This window comes from Coccinella septempunctata, chromosome 2, assembly GCF_907165205.1.
Source record: "Coccinella septempunctata chromosome 2, icCocSept1.1, whole genome shotgun sequence".
NCBI classification, from domain to species: Eukaryota; Metazoa; Arthropoda; class Insecta; order Coleoptera; family Coccinellidae; genus Coccinella; species Coccinella septempunctata.
The window spans coordinates 22,179,069-22,202,181 of NC_058190.1; the positions used below are offsets into that span (position 1 = coordinate 22,179,069).

The following is a 23,113-nucleotide window of genomic DNA, read 5'->3' on the forward strand; positions in this document are numbered from 1 at the left end:
ACTACATTCCATGAAACTCCAGAGGTGTGTGGGCTCCAAGTTCTCATGGTGAACAAACGCTACGTGTATGGGCGGCTTTAAATTGCCTAGTGGTCGGTAGAGGGGTGGGGACTGGATGTCGCAATGAGACTCACGCTTGAATAAATTTTTTGGCAAAATATGTAACTTTTTAACCTGCAATACCGCGCGAACTATTCGTTGAAGGTTGAAGGAAGATGCTGTAAATAGTCCGGGAGGCAGGGTCTTTTTTTTTCAAGGAATTTCATCCCGGATGAATTTAATACTGTATGTTGTAGTCACATTGCAAATGACGAAACTGAACGTCAGCTGGTCAAGTAGCGGTGGGTGCGGGCGTGGGAGGCGGCGGAACTCGGGAAAAAATGCTAAATTTCAAGTGATTTTATCCCGACTGAAATTTTATATATGTAATATTGATCTTAATTAGAAACATAATAGTCAGCCGATCGGCGGAGGGTGGAAAATACGTCAGTCGAGCGCGTAAACTTGGGAAAAAAAATTGAAAATCAAGTTATTTCATCCCAAATGAAAATACCTCCATATGATTTCTTACATGTATGGAATTTTAAAAATGACCGTCAGCTGCGTGTCTTGCGGGGGAAAGACCGTCAATGCATGAGCGCGCTCATACATTTTTGCTCTGACTGACGGTCTTTCCCCCGCTAGACACGCAGCTGACGGTCATTTTTATATTTCCATATATGTAAGAAATCATATAGAGGTGTTTTCATTCGTGATGAAATCACTTGATTTTCAAATTTTTTTCCGAAGTTTACGCGCTCGACTGACGTATTTTCCACCATCCGCCTATCGGCTGACTTCACTATTATGTTTCTAATTAACATCAATATTACATATAGAAAATTTCCCCAAGTTCCGCCGCCTCCCACGCCCGCACCCACCGATGGTATTGAAGCTGACGATAGGTTTCGTCATTTGCAATGTGACTACAACCTACAGTATTAAATTCAGCCGGAATGAAATTCCTTGAAAAAAAGACCCTGCCTCCCGGACTAAAAGTGCACTTTTCGCTTTTTGTCTACCCGCTATCCTATGCAAATTAGTGTGACGACCAAAATAAGTGCTGCCTAGATTTTAAGATAGTTTTGACGTTATTGTAATTTTTGAGAAATGAAAATGAAGCAGAATTTAATCTTATAATCATATTGGAAACAATTAAAATATGAAAATTCTCAAGTCAGAACTAATGCGAATTACATAAAATCCAATTATTTTCTTGGAATGAAGATATCTTCATTCACGTCTCAATTTCTTCAAGCATCTATCGATTTTGTCGAACGGGTTCGTAAATTCTTGCTGATGCCTTATTCTAGCCAAAATCTCAATATCCGGATATTCCTCCTTAATTATCTCCATGGTCACCTCGTTATTTTCGACCATTCTCACAAGTTTCATCATTCGGTTTAGATATTTGATAACTTCGTAGATTTTATTCATCGTTGGTTTATCCAATAGTTTTTTATAAAGCATATCCCAGGCAGTATTTAATTTTGTCTTGTACATTTCTCGCAACTCAACCTCATATCTTGTACAGTAATTGGCACTCATTTGGGCTAAGCTTTCCACAATCTTTGGATCATTTCGTTCTGAAAAGTTTATCATTTCAATTAAATAATCTTTCTCCTGAAAAAAAATGCGAATCTCATTAATCATCTAAAAAAATTGGAATTATTCTAATCTTTGAATTAAAATCGAACGAAAAAAATCATGACCTGGTTAATATAAGTTTCAAGCACGAATATTGGGATATTTCATGAATCAAAAAATTAAATTAAAAATCATTTATTCCCAGAAATTGTCCATTAGATTTTACTTTTTTGTGGGTTGTGTGGGTGCGTGGAGAGCATGTGTGGGCCGGGTAAGACGAGTAGATAATTCTCTGGAGAGTGTTATCGTTTGAATCGTAATAAAAATCAAAGATTAAAAAGTAAAAAAGCCACTCAAATTAATGTGATTATTCCCAAAAATTTTAATTTGAAACTAAAGCTTTGTGAAACCGATAACAGAGTCAAATGAAATTGTGATTTCGAAGTAGCCTAGATTTTGTTTCATCCACCTGAAGACCAGTAGATTCTATTGTGATCGTGAAACAGGTCTTTTAATGATAGTGGCGAACAAATACCTTTGAACATTTCTGTAATGCGAAATTTGAACAGAACCTCTTTTATTTATTGTTTTGAATATATTAAAAATTTTATGGAACTCATACATACCTTCAATATGTGAATTTTGTGTTTTTTTAATAGTCCCCTTACTTGCTCTTTTTGGTCGTTTCATTGATTTCGTAGTGAAGTCGTCATCACTTGATGACTTGATGATTGTATTTTCTTTTTTTAAACATTTAGAATCTTTTTTATCTTCTGTCTTCTTTTCTTGAACAGTGGACTTATTTTTGTCCATAATTGTTCCACTTTCATCATATTCCTGTTTTTTGTTTTTCAAACATTCGAGAAGATGTGGTCGTACACTGGGGACAAAATTGAAGTATCAACTTTGTATGATGGAAAAATAATAATAAAATATTGCTATAATTGTTCCACTTTCATCATATTCCTGTTTTTTGTTTTTCAAACATTCGAGAAGATGTGGTCGTACACTGGGGACAAAATTGAAGTATCAACTTTGTATGATGGAAAAATAATAATAAAATATTGCTGAATTCTGTTTTTGTCTTATAAAAAAAAATGTTTTCGTGGGTAGTTTTTGGAAGAGAAGGGAGGAAAATCATTGAAGAATTCCATCAGCATGGAAAGTGGGGGAATTAGGAACACTCGATTTCAAACGCTAAAGAATATTATAAAAATTAACAAAAATATTAAACTTTCATTAAAAAATAAACTTAGTACATGTACTAATCGGGAACAAAAAACTATAAAAAATCAAGTTTTTTTAAGAAATATCAACGAAAACAAAAAATACTATCGTTTCTGTTTACCCGAAACCTTATGGGGTAATTGTGAACAGTCCGCGGGGCAAATGAGAATTATATGAAATAATTAGAAATGGCACATATCACACACCCACTGCTTGCTTGGCTTGCAGTACTTTTTCATGTTTACAAGTGTCTCATAATATGATCCAATCCTTCATCGGGGGGTCTTCATACCTTTCGTAGCATATAATGCAGTAAAATTCCTCATCTTAATATTTACCTAACCTAACCTAACCTAACCTAGGTTACATTTTTCAGTCCTTTGACTTTTGTTCGTGTCTTTTCTTGTAATTCATTTATGTTGGTTTTAAGTTTCACATCTCAAACTTTTTCCTTTTTAATATTTTGAACATTTTTCAAAGTTGGATTTCATAAGTGAACTTGATAATATCTTCAATTCAGTTTGTTTAAATTGTTCGAACAGAGATATTTTCGGGACAGAGTATTTAGTTTCAGATTGGCCTTATGTGAGGTTTCTGTTTCTTAAATCTTTACACACAGCGGAGAAATTCAATTTTATATTTCGTTTCGGTCTTCTTTTTTATAATTTCTTGGCAGCAAGATACAACAAATTTTAACTTTTAAATATTTTTGCACTATCAGCCAGAGCAGCACAAGAGAATGGCAAAGAATAAGTAGGAACGTTTCCAATTACCCATCTGACGTCATTTCCAATTACCCCAAGTTATCAATAGGATTGAAAATGGCCAGCATTCACTGTTAAGTATTATTTCCAACTTTAAATCTCTTAGGTTTCAAAAACACATAGTACCAGTATGAAATTAACAAAATATATTATAGCACCACTTAACTCTTAAATAAGATAGTTGCATTTTTTATAACACGAAAAAATTATAATTGAAATGCGAAAACAATTCTGCAACTTACCGTGACTGCAAAGGTGCAACTTATCACAGTAACTTTTGACTAAGCCCTGAAAATCGCTAGATACATCCATTGAACAAGTTGAAGATATAGTTGCTCGTGGTTAAGTGTGTTTTATCTAGCTCTAGCTGTTCCCAATTATCGCACTCTCCCCTGAATATTTAGTTTTTTATTGAGAAAAATTCATTTGTACCATATCATCTTCATTGTGCAGTATAGTATCAAAATTTGAGATCGGAATAAGTTATAGCTTCTGTAAAGGCGGAAACACATTATCAAAACGCGACGCGACCTGATGAAACGTGATGCGTGTTGAGTCGAATCAAATGTATGGTTTTCTATAGACCAGAATCATACTATGAATACCCGACGCGACGCCACGCGCGTACAATTTACGCGTCAGCTCGCGTCGCGTGTTAATAATTTTTTTCCGCCTTAATCTTATTATTTTTGTTCAAGTTCAAATATAAGTGTAAACCACATTTTGTACATTTATGGTATTTGGGGTGTGATTGATATACAGGGTGTTTCCAAATTGGACCTGAACCTTGGAGGAGGTGTTAGTACCACTCATTTGCTGTCATTTGAGCCATATTTATTGATAACCAAAAATCAACAGTATCCGAAATATTTGAGTTCTTGTATTTTTCAAAAACACAAGGCGCCAATTCCCTAAGCGAGATCCTGAAAATGAGATTGAGCTTGTCAAAAACTGACGAGTGTAGGTTCTGTAGGGAAGAGGGGTGTGGCGGCGTAGTTGCACCCATGGTAGAAGAATACTTCATTTCACCATGGTGGTACCAAGGGTAGCCAAACGATGGCATCACTGCGCACGACGGATGCGATCACAGGGTGGAATATACGTCTATTGCGGTGCAGCATACGCCAAACGATGGCGCCACCGGCGACGCAACACTCTATACCCTCGACGTAACCGACGTTTATAGCAGGCACAAACTACGCTGCTTCGGCGATTGTCGTAGGTAGCTGCTAGGGTTCATTAACCTACCTGATGAGTCCGACCCTAGCAGTGGGACGAAACAATCACCCCAAGAGCACGCCATTCTTCAAATGGCGTGAACTCACCCCAGCACATACCGCCAAAGGGGGAAGCTCCTATTCACCTGGTTACAGAATGCCTCGCCATTGCAAATCTGCGCAAGGAATGTTTTGGACGAGAAAATTATAGGAGAAATGAGCCTATATCCTCCTTGAAGCCCTCTCAAATACTGGAGTTCATTGGAACTCTGGAGCTGGAGGGCGAGCTGTAGATGGCTTAGTTTTGAGGCCAGCACTACAGTGACTCCAACAAGACAGTGACGACAATGGGAAATTTTGCAAGAATATGGCGGCTTAGAAGCACAGCCAACAATGCTATGATCTGTGATTCAGAATGCGGAATGGGTCACATCACGTCACGTGACCAAACCCGCCATATTCTTGCAAAAACGATGAAAAATGAGACCACAATTGTCGCCACGCCACTGTCTCGTTAGAGTCACAGTGGTGTAGCCAGCTCTGATGGGAGCACAATAGACCTCAAGGTCACAGAGGAAAGTAACCCCCTTACCAAACTATAACTTGGTACAACGGGAATAAGGAATAACTAATATCTTAGTTGTACTCTGACTGCGATGCGTACAAAGTTTCTTACATTGACAAACTGGTTTCCACCAGACACTATATAGTTGAGGAGCACAAGAGGAAAAATCGAGAGTTACTCGAGCGTGTCTACGAAGGCGTAGAAGGGCCACATAATATTTTAAAAATATTTTTCCTTAAATTCCGACTTTGAAGTCGGAATTTCAAAGTAGGAATTTAACTAAATTCCGAGTTCAAAGTCGGAATTTAGTCTTCGGAATTTTATTCAGTTCCGAACTGCTACAGGGTGTTCTACGACGACGGACGACGTAGATTTGTTCCTGAATTACAGTTTGCGTTTCTACAAATAGTCAAATTCATATAGAATAAGGTGTTCCGACATTTATGATGAATGAATAATTATGTACACAGGGTGTACATTAGAGGTCATAACAATGATATAACAACCTTTTACAGACATGACATGACATGAGATGAATATTTTTTTAGACATAACTGTTTTTTAGGTATATTCCGGATATTTTATGAATAAATTTTCTTCTCATATGTACTCGTGAGGCTCAATCGACAAGAAATCAGTACACCCCGAGGTACACCCGGTGTGCTTTGATGTTTCTTACATGAAGAGGTCATTACAACGGTGAGAAAACATCATATAGGCAGCTCTATGACGAATTGGTTGATTTCCAAATATGCTGAGATATTCACGAGAGGATTCAGATTTCACAAAATAAACAGGCGTTGTTCTTTAATAAATATTGAACTTGATGTATTTTATTGGAGAAAATTGTCATTAGGTCCATGTTTTTGAATAATTATGAAATTATGGTCGTAGGCAGGTAGAGGTAAGGTTGGGCACAACCTCCTCCCACCCCAGTACTGAAATAGTAACCATAAAATAACATTGAGCTCCCAGGCCCCCCTCTGTATATATGGAGAAATAATCTATGTCGTCGTAGAACAACACCCTGTGCATCTAGCCTGTATCGGTTTCGAAGTAAATAAAATTCCGACTTTGAAGTCGGAATTTTGTTAAATTGATATTGATATTGATATTGAATCTACGTTAAAAAATAATGTGAGTGTATGCATCACACCCTTGCCCTAAAGTGGATATTTTCTGAGTTATTCACAAAAAATTGTTTTTCGTCTTGAATTTTCAGCTATTTCTTTTCCCTTCACGCCAAAAAGATGAAATTTTCAGGAACTGTTACTTAAACCATGTTTTAGATTTTACTACCCTAATATGCAAGAGAAAAAAGTTACAGGTTGTTCCTAAATAGATGGCGAATTTTGATTCGAATTTGTATCGGAAACCTCTTTATTTCAACTAATCGGCCATCGGTTTTCTCTTCAGTGATAAATAAATAATTCCTTATGAACCATATGCAAAAACTTACCATGTTTTACATTCATTTTTTTTAATGATAGATATCATTAATTACATCTGCCAAATTCCTCTTTATTCAGTAGCATTTTGTGTTTACTATTAATTTGGTGATAATTCGTATTAAGTTATAAAATCGATCACTATGCCTAATTTTACCAATGAAGATTATTTAAATCTCATTCTACTTCATGGAGAATGTAATAAAGTTGTAGATAGAACGATTCGACTGTTCATTGAGAGGTTTCCTGACCGACCCATTAACAGAACCATGACAAACTTGAGAAATGTCGGATCTTTCGTTAAGAAAACTATACACAGAGAAAAAATGTAGTAGAAGATGAGAACAACGAAATTACAGTTCTTGCATATTTTCGTGTGAATCCTCAAAATTCTCTCAAAGATGACGAGATTGATCTGGGATTATCTCAATCGAGTGTTTGGAGAATATCAAAAAAACATAAAATGCACCCATATAAATTCAATAGGGTACAGCATTTGAAGGAAACTGATTTCGTCAGGAGAACAGAGTTTTGCGAAGCTATGATGATTCGATTTTAAGAGAATGAAAACTTTTTGGACTGTATAATTTGGACAGATGAATCTAAATTCACATAGAATGGTTCTTTCAATAGGCATAACAGTCATTATTGGGATGAAGAGAACAACCACCACTTCAGACAATGGAACTTTCAAGAGACCTGGAGTTTCAATGTTTTTTGCGCCATCAAAAATAATGCAATTCGCGATGTTCACATTTATGATGGGACTTTAACTGGTAAGATAGAACACTACACATGTTTGTATTATTTAAAGAATGTTCTCCCTTAGGAGATAGATATTCTGACATATTGACTCAAATAATTGAGCCGCTAGTACAGAACCATAATGACTTATGGTATCAACAAGATGGCGCGCCTCCACACAATTCACTCAATGTGTCAAATATCCTCTACAGGCTATTTCAAGATCGATGGTTGGCGAACAATGGTCCACATCTTTGGCCACCACGTTCTCCCGATTTAATTCCTTTAGACTATTATGTTTGGGGTAGGATAAAAAATATTGTCTACTCAACTCCCCTGACTGATAAAGAGGACTGCATAGAACGAGTCAGAAATGCGTTCAGGTTTGTTTAGATTTTTAGATTCATAGTTTTGAAACTCAATTTGGTTTTTGAACACTTTTGCAGATCTCTTCCTCCCGATGAAATAAGAAGAGCAACGCACGAAGCATTCCTGAGACGTATAAATAAATGTCTAGAAATTAACGGTCAAAACTTTGAGCATCTTCTCTAGTTATAACTGCGAGAGTTTGCCATGGTTCTCCTAATAGTAACTTGAAGTCGGTTTCAAGAAGGGGTGAAAAATCTAAAACACGGTTCAAATAACAGTTCCTGAAAATTTCATCTTTTTGGCGTGAAGGGAAAAGAAATAGCTGAAAATTCAAGACGAAAAACAGTTTTTTGTGAATAACTCAGAAAATATCCATTTTAGGGCAAGGGTATGATGCATACACTCACATTATTTTTTAACGTAGATTCAATATCTGCCATATAAAAATGGGGTTCTTATTTGAAAAAATTGATTTTTCACGATTTTGTCATCCCTAACTTTGAAAGCGATTTTTTCACCCCCTGTATCATGAATCGCGATTTCGATTTTTAAAGTGGATACATCAATCTTACATCTTGAAAAATCCAAAAAATGAAAATTTTCCATCCAAAAACCTCGAAGTTATTCTTGTTTCAGCGGAGCTCTATTTTCGATTTTTTTTTCGAATTTTCCCGCTCAGAGAGAATTTTCCAACCAAAACTGAAAAATGTTACATCAAAATAACTTTTCTAAGGAATCTATTTCTGCAATAAAAAAATGGTGTTCTAATTTGAAAAACGGAAGTTGACGTCATTTCCGGAAAAACCGGAGGTGCTCATGCCTTGAAAATATTTTAGATTTCATCAGCATCGTGAAATACTTATAAGTGCTGAATTTCATGAAAATACGTTCAGTAGTTTCCCGTATAAATATGGGTGAGGTTCCTCGTGAAAGACCCTGTATATAGTGGAATTGTCTAGGACAGTCTGTCAGAATAGTAAAAAAAAACCAGCATTGTACATACTCGTGTGTGCCAGATTAAGATATATGTGTGGGAGGGCGCCAAAGTTGCAAAAAAAACGTCACGTGTACATTCTCGAGCGCGATGGCTTTTTGTCCTAATTTGAAGCTAATGATTCAAGAATAACGGAAAAAATATAATCTGGCAGTTTCAGCAAGCCGAAACAATAAAAATTGGCCATAAAGGTCATAAAAATCAGTTTTTTTGAATTATCTCCTCTCCTGGTCTTCAAATTATTTTCGCATTCATTATAAAAGTTGTAGAGCATAACATTTCTAACAAATTTTGTCCGAAGCAATTTTTTCTATGTTTGATCGTTTTTGAGATATATGGCAATGAATTTACATTAGATTGGGTTTCCACCTTGACCTTGGCCTTTCCCATGTATGGCTAAGCACCTCGCTCTTATGACCCTCTAGATCGAAAACGATTGAGGGTATGACGAATTGCTTCAGGAAAAAGTTGTATAGAATTTTATTATCTACAACTTTCATAATGAATACAGAAAAGATTGGAGGTACAGAAAGGGAGATATTTTAAATAAAAAGCTTTGTTATCAACTGTCAGAATAAGGAAACCCCCCCCTAATTTGTGTCAGATTAATGGGTCATAATGTTTGCAACACCGAGATTAACCATCTGTATGGAAAGCTGATACGCTCGGGTATGTACAAGTAACGATTTTTTAGCATTTTCAAAGGATTGCTGTGACCTTGCGTAACATCCGAATTGTCAGTTTCTTGAAAAGTAGCTTCCTTGGGGTCCTCCAAAAATCTAATAGCGTTTTCTATTGGTAAAACTAGTTCTGCACTGAGTGCACTCGAATATTATTTCCGTGCTGTCAAGGAGCACATCTAGTGCAGCTCCAACAGAACATACGAAAGCGAAATTTGAACGGGTCGATCATAGATAGAAAAGAAATCTATGGGTTCCATGTCATTTTGCCTTGTTTGTTGTGGGCCAGTTTGCCCTTTTTGAAATAAAAAATGGAAAATGTTTTAGTACTCATTTTCAGATTCAATCAAGAAATAATTTCTATAAATGAAGCAGTTGAAGAAGAAAATCCTGATCATGTTTTCAAATCATGAAACTAGTAAGTGCGCGACTTCAGATTGATTTCATTTTCGCAATTCATTTATTTATTTTATATATTTATTTTTGAACGGATAATTAGAATACTTCTATTTGAAACTCAGCATCAGTCCTCTTGTGAACAACGTCTGTAAGAAATTTTCGGAGTGTCCTTCTGTTTAGATGAAACTGCTAAATATTCGAGCTCATGTTCACTATTAGCAAATGGAAATAACAAATTCATAACAGCAAAAATATCTTCACTGTTCATGACGACAAAAGTTGCAAAACTGTACTAAACAATATCCTGAAAATGTTTTTCAAATTTTCAACATAAATTGAATTTTAAAATAATTATATCATTAATTGTGTCAGTGTTTTGAATCTAACCGAATTGCACCAACACTGGCACGAGCTCTAAGACCTCGTGTCGAAAAATGCGCACTGAGTACATATAGTGCGGAACCAGTTTTCCAAAAGAACATGACTTTTTGCACTCGGAACACCAATAGAACATAAAAACTGCACCAGTGCAGCACTAGTTTTACCAATAGAAAACGCTATAACACATATCTTAATCTGACACGCTCGAGTATGTACACCTGACGTATTTTTGTACATCTTTGAAAACCAAAAAAAAATAATTGCAGAGATCCGTACGATGCATACGATTTCGAAGCTCTGGACCGATCTAAATTTGTAGGAGTAGCTTTTCCCCTGCTCAACAGAAGTTGAAGGTTAGGTTTTAGGTTAGATTTGAAGTTTGAAACGAGTGATATTATACTAAATACATAAGTATACAGAACTTTCATTACCGAATGATTAGCGGAGTTGATAAAGAGGTGAAAAGCATTCTATCAATTACCATTGTGGCAATGAAAATAATTTGAATTCCATATAGATCTATCACTTTAGAAAATTTGATTTTTATATTTCACTCCCAGATTTTCCTCGAGATTTTCAATCTTCCGAATAGGTCAATCGTCAATCGGAAAGAAGCGCTGAGAGAGCCATTATCGTAAGGTCTCATTTCGTACCAAACTTCAGCCGCATATTCGGCGGACGAGAAACGCAGATATTGGTTCATTATTTCAAATGAGCGATCAAACAAGAATAAAAATATTGTTGCTTCATTATTTAAATTACTCGAAAAATAATTCAGCTTAAACATATTCTTTGGAGCATCAAATACAAATTTCCTATACTTATGTTTATTTATTTGTGCTTTATTCTCCACTTTTCAATTCTTGAAATCAATTCATTGAAGCCATGCGTCGAGAGAAGCATCTATTCATTCAATACATACTATTAAAATTTTTATAATCCATAATGAACGTTGGGGAATTCCTCACCTTTCAGCCAAACATCCATGGGTTTTTTGCATTTTCTCCATGATAGGTAACTGGCAGCCACCTTCCTTAGGCATATCTACCATGGTTAGAAGATAAACAAGTATTTGGGACGATAACTCACCATTCATTAAATCACAAATAGTCTTCAAAGTCTAAAATTTCAATCAACTGTCATTGAAATAACTCTCTCTTTTAATAACATGCTTACATGCCTTCTCATATTCCTTTTTCTCCCTTTTACCATTGTTGTAGTTATAAATGAGTTGAAATGTTTCTTCAACAATTTTTGGCCGATTATGGAATACTTTCTGAAGTACCATCATGAGAAGAGACTTCGTATCTTCCATATTTCTCGTGAAAACATCAATCGCTTTATCCAATGTTTTGACAGTTTTGAACAAATGGCAGGTGACCAAGTATTTCTATGCCTTGTATTTCTACTTTCTCTAACAAATATATTTTATTCTGTAGTCGAAAATAGACATGCATAGAAAATCAATGCTGATTTTACCATAGAACTATTAAATATGTCTATGGAGTTTATCATCTCATTCCGCCCACTGAATCAAGATTAGTGAAATGCACGTTTATGGTTAACTGTATTTTCAGTGATTGTGACGTATTTTGTTGCTAAGCAAATCATGTTGAATGGACGAGTTCAGGAACGTTTGCCAACCTTGTAAATAATAGAAAAAACTTTTTCAATGGAAACGTATTTTTTCTATTATATTTGTGCCTTTCGGTTGCTTTAATCATTTTACAATCCCTGAAATGTCCCCGGCTCTCAAATCCAAGTAATATAAAAGAAAATTTATATTGAGGTTTCAAGGTGAATTTTGACATTATTCAGGCGTTTTTTTCGTGGTTCTTGGATTTATTTATGGTTTCATCCATAGATTATTAATTCATTCATTATTAGACTATGGTTTCATCACAGAACACTTAGTAGTTCAGGCCATAGAGAATCTGGTTAAGGCTTTCTGTGATGAAACCATAGTTTGATGATGCATAAATTAGTCTATGGATGAAACCATAAATATAATGAACGGAACACGAAAAAAACGCCTGAATAATCAGGCCCGGATCTAGGGGAGGGGCAAGCGGGGCGCTTGCCCCGGGCGTGAGCTTAAGTTCTGTTCGCAAATTCATAATCTACGCCCTCGATTTAGTAAATACAACAATATTGGTGGAAATCGTAGAGATCGAAAATTTTTCAAATTTTCCATACTGTATGGATTTTTTGAAAAATATTTTTGGTCTCCGATCAAAACGAAATTCGTACTGTATACTAATACTGTATAATAAAACGAGGGCGTAGAACACGAATATGCAAACAGATATTTTTTGAAAATCAAGTTTTCAAGTTATGGTCGATGGAAAATCGGAAATTTTGGACCTTCGCGGAAAAAATTATAAAATCTAAACTAATCTAATTAGCGGTAGATGAATGAAGTGTGGTTTTTTCTATTCGCAAAGAACCAATCTATCACAAAAAAACAGCATATGACTAGTGGTTTTTTTCTGGCTGCTACACCTCCTCAAAGTTGATCAATTTCTTCGAAATTTTGCACTTAAAGTGATTTATTTCTCAAAATACTGATCCTACAAAAAATCAAATTGCATATTCGTGATCTATGACCTCGAATTAATAAGTAAAATGACCCGGGTCGATATATGTCGCTGAAAAAATTAATTTTCGTTCGGAATAATTTAGTTCGTAAAGCGCGGGTAAAAACGATAGATGAGCGAGGATTGCAAACGATATTCTTGTAAAAACAAACTTTTTTATTTTTCGAACGATTTCAACCCGAGTCATTTTTTCTACTAAGTCGTGGTCGAAGATTACGAATGAGCAATTAGATTTTTCCTAAGATGTGTACTTTGGGAAAAAATAAATTTTAATGGAACAATGGGAAATGAAGAAGAGTTATTTTTTTCCTGAAGTACTCATTTTAGGAAAAATCTAATTGCATATTCGTAATCAGCGACCTCCAATTAGTGAAAAAGATATCTCGGGTTGAAATCGCGATGACGAATATGCAATTAGATATACTTGAAAATGCAAAATAAATCACTTGGATTTGAGCGCCAGGGACATACTAAAGATTGTAAAATGATTACAGCAACCGAAAGGCACAAATATAATTGTAAAAAGATACGTTTCCATTGAAAGAGTTTTTTCTATTATTTACAAGGTTGGCAAACGTTCCTGAACTCGTCCATTTTAGATCGGCAGTTTACAACTGTACTGGGTGGGCAAATTTCGATATTTTAGCACTACAGTTTTTAAACCAGAGGAGATAGACAAAATTTGATTACCCCATTCTCAGTCAGTGCATAGATTCACATATAGATCACTGTTTATTCAAAATACCAACCTAAATTCCGCAACACAAAATCTCAACTAATGGGCTATTACCAACTTAAATTCAATTTTCCATAGCCACCCGAGATGTCAATCATTCTTGAATGGGCGAATATAGATCATATTCAATACCTTATATGCTCCTAGCAGTTATTGTCGAATATCACGAAAATGGAAAATTTTGGATATAGTGAACCCTTAAAAGAAAAAAAAATTAAAGAAAATGGCTATTTTCCTAACAAGTGTGGAAAGTGATACTTTTCCGCAAGAGACTGCAGTCAAACTGTCGAGTGCGAAGAAGGCACTTTCCAAATGAGTTAGGAACAATGTTTTTCCTACTAGCGGAAATGAAACACTTTCTTCTTCTTCCTTCTGGTTGATCAAGCACCCTCACCACGAGGGCAGCCGATCTGGGTCAGCCAGCTAGGCTATGCACCCAATCTCAAGTTGTAGAACTGGACGTTTATTCCTGGGGTCCTGAGGAAGTGCAGGAATCTTGGACAAGCCAATCCCCAAAAATTTTGTAAGATAAAGCCACGTGCTCAATGCATAAAACAACACAATAATCACTTTATACGGACACAATCATTCAAAGATTCCACTAATTAACTACAGAAAACTATTATTTCAGAACTGGACGTTGTATTATATCTATATTTTATTGAATAAACGAATTTGGGAGTTCCAAACCAGGACGCGAGGAAATGTAATCATCTCGCCGTAACTACCATTTTGGAACTGAAAATGAAACACTTTCACGAGTCTTGAAACTGACATTATAAGAAATTATATTTTTGTACGCTCAGCCGCATAGAGAAACGTTTGAATTTTATGAATGGCGCATAGAGAGATGTCAAAATTTTATGATTGATGCGACTCTTCAATATTTGCGTGCGTGAAAGTACTACTTTCCAAACGTCAATGCGTCTGGAAAGTAATACTTTCGAAACGCTAGTAGGAAAGATAGTGTTTCCATTTGAAAAAATTCGTTTTGGCCTCTTTTTGCATTCCAACTTTGAGACTCTCATTTGATCTTTCTGTATATCCAAAAGTAGTGTTCTCAAAATAACGACGTAGAATATATTTTCGGTAACAAAGCTCAAAAAACAGATCTGATATTGTGCTTTGCGCTTTTATGAAATCCTCAGTCTACTGCAAGCCTCCATTTGTAATTTTTTTTCAAAAAACAGTGAATAACTCGATAACGGCTCCAGATGGCTATAGGGAAATGTTCATAAAATGTCATAATATACAGGGTGTTCCATTCGAAATAAAAATTTGGTTTGGTCCCATTTTCGGTACAACGGGAAGTTATTGGCATTTGAAAATATTTCAGAAATGAAGTTCTAACTGCCTGATATCCTCATACAAAATTTGGAAGAGATTTAATTAATTAAATTATTTTTTCTCCATAAACTTCTTATGGGCACTCCAGGTGTGAAACCCTGTATAATTCATATTCAATGTTTAGTAAATAAGACGTCGAAATATAATGAAAAAAGAAATGTTAATCGATCGACAGACAGTCGAGATTGAACTCACATTCAAGTTAATTGTATCAAATATTGGGAATCCAAATGTACAGGGTATCCCAAATTGCTTGATTTTGGCTGTTTCTGGTACTTTTAGACTAGATAGGCGAAAACGTTGAAAGGAGTCCTGGGCTTGATTTTCGAGAAAAGTCCATTAGTGAAAACCGTTTCACTATATCTTCATTTGTTTTGAAGATATAAATTTTGATATTTCATCGATTTCGAAAATGTGCCATAACTTTTTCATTTTCGAAAATATCTGTAAACGAATTAAACTTTCTACAGGCACTTTTTCACAAGGAATCAGACACTGTATCCAATTTTTTTTTTAAGCTTTTGTACTAAGGGTGGAAAAAAAAACAACATTGTTATTTCAAATACGAATGCATTCTTTTTTTGATTTTATAGTATTCGAAAAAAAATTAGCTTTCCAAAAAAATATATATGTCGATATATCACTTACATCTTCTAGGAAAAATCAGCATAAAAGTAAAATAATCAGTAACTGTTGAGTCTTCTTTCAGGGTAACGATTGAAATAGAGTTCATATGCAGAATCTGCATTTTGGCCACACTCAATGAAGCAAACTAACATATCATATTTTTCAAAATGTTCATACATTCTTGAAAATCAATTTAATTATTTCCACGTAGTCAGCAAACATCAAAATATTGATGAATGATTTATTTTGTGACTTTATATCGTTTAGCTATGAAAGATTGACTATATCTATGGCAACGCTTCTTTTCGTAAATAATCTAGAGCAAAAATTTCATGAAAATTGATTCATTCATAGAGTAATGTATGAGATACTGAACACTTTTATGCTGATTTTTCCTAGAAGATGTAAGTGATATATCGACATATATATTTATATAAATATATATATATAAATATATATTTATAAGTATGTAAATCGTCAAGTCTGGGGTACTTTTCAGTCGCTAAATGGTCAGTTTGGAGACATTTGTCAACTTTGGGGTCGGCCCTCAAACTTTTCTCCTGGGAGTTGGTTAGTTTGGAGACCTGACCCCAAACTTTTTCAGAAATTGTTTAGATGGTTAGTTTGGGGACGTGACTCCAAACTTCTTTAAAAAATGAATTTTCGATAATAAATTCGTTCCGAGACAAGTGGAAGCATCTCTCCTGAGCGTATTGTTACCGTATTCTTTCGAATTATTCTACAAAGTGAATCTGTTGAACAATTTTGTACAGTTAAATGACTTTCTTGAACGACCAAATTGAAAGAGTCTTCGAAATATTTTTATCCCTAAACTGTTCATAAAATAACTAAAAACAAGCTCAAACCTCACTACTTACACAACAGAAAATGTTATGAAGTACAAGTTCAATGACCAATAATGATTATATGATCAATAATAATGTACGAAATCAGATTGATAGAGTTCGTGAAGAAATTTATCCTATATCCACTTCAAGAAATTCATATTATGATGGTTTACATGGTTAACTTGATATTACCATAACAAAAATTTTTTTTTCTCTGAACATTTTGCTGATTCGTCAGTTATCGACAATTGAGGGTGAAATATACTAGAATCAGGGTACATGATACATCTAATTACTATCTGAAATATATAGATATTTCATTGTTCTCTCATTGCCAGGCAACAATTGTTCCGACTGATTTGCTCCTGACGAATTGGTGAAGAATTTACCAGAGGTATTTCCATCATTCAATAAATGAAATCCCCAAACTGGCCGAAACGAAAAACGTCCTCAAACTTTACGATTCACACACATATAAATTTGTAGACCAAGATTCAAGGTTTCTACAATGAATTTATTAATTGAATATAATAAATACTTTCACCATATTTTATAATATATTGAAAAACACAAATATATTTCGAATAATTATAGTCATAACACGACGTAGAGATTAACATGACGGCCTCATTGTGAATGCTCTTATTCTCCAGAAATAAAACCTGTTTCTGACTGAAATATTTTTGTCTCAAACTGGCCATACCATAACGAAAAACGTCCTCAAATATTACGATTTGAACACATGTGAAGAAAATATTGCATGTTTCAGCGTTTCTCTGGTACAATTCGTCCTGTTACGTGATCTGAGAGTTTTTATGTTTGAAGTTCGCGTTTTTTGTCATAATTGTGAAGATCGAATTCAATTCATAGAATTCCGTTATCGATCTGAGAAATCTGGATTGAAGGCTGAAAATATTGTTTCTTTGATATTTGACGGCTATATCGACAATAGGTACTGCTTTGTATTTTTGTAAATTAAAGTTTGATATTCAGCAGAGAGACGCATTTGAGAATTTAATTTATCCTCACTGAATAGAAACTCATTTTAAACTATACATTTGGAGTCCATGATTATAGGGCCCAAACACTCAATTAATTAAATGAATTTTCAAGATGAGAATAAGGTTCTGTAAATTCGGTATCTTATTCTTCAGATGATTTTATGATACAAAGATACCATGGACTATGGGTTTCTTGCGCATTGTTCCTGAAATAGAGGCTGTTGAAATTCAAAACAAAAATTGGTTTTTCGGAAATATTTTCAATACACTGTTTTCATTTGAGTTTTGGTAGGTTATGAGTACGCATTAAAACACATTTTTTCAAATTTCAAATCATCTAAGGAATAGGATCCCGAATTCACGGAACCTTATTCTGAAACACCCTGTATATTTCATTGAACTCATTAGTTCAATGATATATATTAATTAGGCCTCATCGTAAAAAATTTTCTTTTTCTTCAAAAATAAACTTCATGTCTTACGTCCAGAAATAAAATTCATTTGTGAAATGTATTCTTCCCGAAAATGGTTCATTTATAGTATATACTTGAGTCTAAAATTTTCCTTCTGTTGTAGACCTTTGACAAGATTTGTCATTCGCCGAAGGTGTCCCCAAAAATATAGAGCAATCACTTCCCTACTGTATAACCAGTCCTTGAATTACCAAATTTATTTCTGAAAAATCTGAACGATTTATAAGTTTTCAATCACTTTTCATGGATTAGTTATGAAAAATATTAAAAACAGTTCTTTTCAGAAACTTTGACTTCATTTGATATACACTTCCGGTACTATCGAAAGACTGAATCTTTTTAACCTCTCTGTATAAAATACGAAAAGATCAAATGTATCTAAGTATACAGGGTAATTTCTGATCAATGATCCATCGGGCAGGTGGTAATAGGGAATCATATGAGGAGTCAGAAATGGGCACTCAAACATCCAATTTCTGAGATACTTGGTGTTTTCTGACCATCACAGTATATTCAAACCTCTATAATTTCCAAACTATTGAATATATTTGTCTTTAAAGACCGTTTACAACAGTCGAAAATTCTCTAGATAATTACTAGTGAATTCATGAACCGTGAATTATCTGCAGTTACATACGTACTTTCAGTAGAATTCACTGTTCAGTTGCATACTTTCTGCCAAAATTCTCTAAAGAAGGACCGTACTCTATTATAAACATTTTACGCCCATATATCAAAACATAACTCTGTACGCGAAGAATTTTTTTCTGTCAGTTTCGTGAAGACAAGAAAAAATGCTATAGAAATCAATGATGAATTCGAAACTAACATATTCGTGAAAACGAGAAGAAATGATTCGGCAACAATGTATTCAATTAGCACATTTTTTTAATTAGACATCAGACACACGTTTCGGAAAATTAATTCATAGACGAAAAATTCATATTTGAATTGAACTTCTAACGAACACATAGGAAATATGATAACTTATTCATGAAATTTCATCAGTAAGCTGCTTTGAATAACCATGCATTTTCATCTTTTTTCTATACATATAAAACTGATTTTCGTAACATTCGAGGGTTATACCGAAGTTCAGCACATACTTCATCAAATCTCTGAAATAATTCAGCTCTAGTATTGATATTTTTCGGATAGATAAATTTTTTCTGATGACCCTATAAAAATTATCCAAAGGGATAAAATCAGGAGATGGTGCTGGCCTTCTTCTAGGACTTCCCCCACTTATCTACCGATTTGGATACTCTGAATGATGGGAAATAATTCTTTCAGAAATATCTTTTCTATTTTTCCGAATATGTTGATGATAAAACTGTGAATCATACGGAGTGGTGTTTTTGATATCTGATCATCAAAACTAGGGCAAAAAATCAGTCTTTAATATCGAAATAATTTTTTAACACCTGCTGCGAAAACATAGTTTTAAATATTATTGAAATCAGTCGATTATTTCGAGATTTGTAAAAAGAATCGAGATATTTTGTTTTTCAGATGGCTCTACTATAAACAGAAAATTTGTGCTATTCAGATTTATCATTGATTTTCATAGCATTTTTTCATGTCTACGAAATTGATAATTAAAATTTTTTGACTCATATAAAAAGGGATGTTTTACTACTAGAACGTAAAAAGTTTATGATCTTGTACGGTCCTGTTTTTTTAATTGATTTCTGCTTTTGATTGTCTCAAAGATAAAATTTTACCAAATATCAAAATCAGCAGTTTCGAAACTGTCGAGGTCTCAATATAATGATTTTCAGGAAACACCCAGTATCTAAGAAACTAGACCCTTTCAATTGGTCATTGGTCAGAAATCACCCTGTATATACCCACCGAAGTTTTGCGTCTATAGGAATATCAAAAGTACGAAATATTCCTTTCTTGCTATTGAGTTTCAAAGTCTCCTTTGAGTTTCATATCATTGTTATAGAAGATTTCCTGCTCAATATTAGGATATTTTGAATAGGTAAAAGTTAGCGAATTTGGTCATCAGGGAATTCCTACGGCTGTTGCTATGTGGATATATTTCATTCGTTAATTTCATAGACTGCAGCGAACGGGGAAGAATATTCTAGAATTTTCGGGAGTTGATGAGCTTGTATATCCGAAATTTGTTCAGTTCGGGGTCAGTTCATGAAAAGGGGGGAATACTTTGTCTGTATTCAGTTAAGTACGGAAATTCTTATTTCAGAAGTTTTCTCTCACAAATATTCTACATCCTTTCCGCAATCTGGTAATACATATTGAGTCAATAATTGTCATCAAAAATTCCTGATCGCTTTAGATGGATGGATATCGCACCCTATGGATTGGATTTATATTCATATCGTTTGAAACACGTAATTAATGAAAAAAATGGCTAATTACGGTTGAGATCTTTACGTAGCAACACTTTTCCAACCGGTGGAGGAGAAGTAGAAAATTTCAATGATTCTGCCTGTTAAAATATATCGTTGTTAATGTTATATACGTATGCCCCTCGTGAAGTTTGGAACCTTTATGCTTTATGTTATAGTATGATGATCATGAGGACAATATTATCTTCAGAGTAGGTATCTCAACAATAGAACTGGTGGATTCAATGAGTTTTATTGAATATGTCCATATAATTAGTTTTTTTTTATTGAATTCATAGGGATTTACAATCTACTTTCAAAAGTATTAAGTAAATGTGTTGTATGTAGAGACTAAGAGAAAGTATTGAACATCAATTCATAGTTGAGATTATCCAGTTAGGTTAGATTAGGTTAGGTTCTTTTCAACCTCCGTGAGTTGAACGGATCTTCTGTCAGTTGGTCGATCAGTTGGTTGGCATGTCCTTCTAGCTTCTTATGATATTTTCCCGAGTAATTTTCTATTTCTGTGACATATGGGACTCTTAAATCCTCATGGATGGTGTGGTTGGAGACATACCAAGGGGCATTAACCACTGAACGTAGTATTTTAGATTGGAGTCTTTGGATGATTCGAATATTTGATGGTTTTAACGCAACCCCAGAATTGGATGCCGTGCGTCCATATTGGCTTGATGATTGCCTTGTAATTTATTTTGAAGGTTCAATTTGGACTTCCTGCCTATAAGCAGTTGAATATAAAAAATTTATATCTAACGTCCATGATCTTCACATTAGATATTTATACTCATGAAAATCGTGAAGTTTGGAACCTTTTTGTTATGGTATGGTAAGTTTGGGGTCAGTAATACTCCAAGTGTTCCTCAACGATGAAAAAAAAGGTTACAACGAATTTTATCGACTCATTCGATATATTACGTCCAACATGAATTAATTTATATCGGGCGGCAGTAGCGGCCCTTCAATCTTCCTATATTTATAACATATTCATACCTACTTATGAGAATCGTAATGTTTTGAAAACTTTTTGTTATGGTAACAATAAAAATATTGTTACCTGAAAAAATACAGTATTTCAACAACAGAACGATTGGCTGCAGTAAATTTTATTAAATAATTTGATATTTCAGTTTCCCATAATTAGCCCGACTGAAGGTTTTTCGACAGGAACTTTTTGGAAATTATTAGGTATCGCAGCGGGAAGCTCTATCGAGAACCCGGTTTATTTGCTTTCGTTTTGCTGCAGTTTTCTATCACTACTGAAGGATGAAAAATATTAATCAATCAGCATCGAATTGATATTATTATTAGAAGTTTTCTGTTATTAGTGTTTATGATTTGACATATTGATACTGTGATTTCATTGTTCAATTCATGTTTTTCAATATACTTGACAGGTCAGTTTGTAAGTATGAGTTATTTTGTAATTTGAAGAAACGATATAACTTAACTAGAATAGATTATTGTGGACTCATTGTGTGTGGATATTATAGATGTTGGTTTCTTTCCCTTTCGTCCTTTTTTTTAGATGCAGCATTTGTACTATGGACTTTTTTCAGCAATGAACTACTGAAATATTCATTCAACTTGCTGCATATAATAACCAGTTTGTCGGTTCGAATATTCAAATTCTCACGAATTGAAATGATCTTAATCAATATTTCTGCCATAGATTTCAGTCATAGTAGATAGATAAGTTAAAGTGCTGTAATCCGGTGGCAAGCATGCTATCCGGGATTTACTGTTCTTTACTCAGTAGATAAGGTACGCCCACTGACCAACTATCATCTTGTATTTTGAGTAATTCGGCGAAATGAAATATCATGTGATATTTCGAATATTCTGCGTCTAAACTTTTTGATGCTTTATATAATTTTCACAGATCCATTGATTCCATTAGGAAATTCTCTAAAGAATAAGTTCGGTTATTTTTTTTCAGTTATAATTGAAACGACTATTCCATATCGTTCTTGGTTCAAATCAGTTCAATGAAAATTCATAACATACATCATTTATACTCATGAAAATAGTAAAGTTTGGAACCTTTTTGTTATGGTATGGTGTGTTTGGGGTCAGTAATATTCCAAATGTTCCTCAACGATGGAAAAAAAGGTTAAAACGAATTTTATTGACTCATTTGATATATTCCGTGTAACATGAATTAATTTATATCGGGCGGCAGTGGCGGCCCTTCGATCTTCCTATATTTATAACATATTCATACCTACTTATGAGAATCGTAATGTTTTGAAAACTTTTTTTTATGGTAACAATAAAAATATTGTTACCTGTAAAAATACAGTATTTCAACAACAGAACGATTGGCTGCAGTAAATTTTATTGAATAATTTGATATTTCAGTTTTCCATAATTAGCCCGACGGGAGGTTTTTCGACAGGAACTTTTTAGAAATTATTAGGTATCGCAGCGGGAAGCTCTATCGAGAACCCGGTTTATTTGCTTTCGTTTTGCTGCAGTCTTCTATTACTACTGAAGGATGAAAAATATTAATCAATCAGCATCAAATTGATATTACTATTAGAAGTTTTCTTTTATTAGTGTTTATGATTTGACATATTGATACTGTGATTTCATTGTTCAATTCATGTTTTTCAATTTACTTGACAGGTCAGTTTGTAAGTATGAGTTATATTGTAATTTGAAGAAACGATATAACTTCTTAACTTGAATAGAT

The 23,113-nt window shown here is 34.2% G+C and overlaps 1 protein-coding gene across 3 annotated transcripts in view; it reads right to left on the minus strand.

Moving 5' to 3' along the window:
* Window positions 1-1,161: 1,161 nt before the first annotated feature.
* LOC123308375 overlaps window positions 1,162-23,113 on the minus strand; it is a 31,315-nt gene continuing 9,363 nt past the window's right edge. The window contains exons 2-5 of one of the 3 annotated variants that reach the window (XM_044890994.1): window positions 11,595-11,828; window positions 11,383-11,534; window positions 2,253-2,506; window positions 1,162-1,625 (exon numbers count right to left, since the gene is read on the minus strand). In XM_044890994.1, coding sequence (XP_044746929.1) covers window positions 1,273-1,625; window positions 2,253-2,506; window positions 11,383-11,534; window positions 11,595-11,729 — 894 coding nt within the window. In that variant the 5' untranslated portion in view covers window positions 11,730-11,828 and the 3' untranslated portion in view covers window positions 1,162-1,272. Of the gene's footprint in view, window positions 1,626-2,252; window positions 2,507-11,382; window positions 11,535-11,590; window positions 11,985-23,113 lie in introns of those variants that run through there. The other 2 variants (XM_044890993.1, XM_044890995.1) reach the window with 2 other exon arrangements.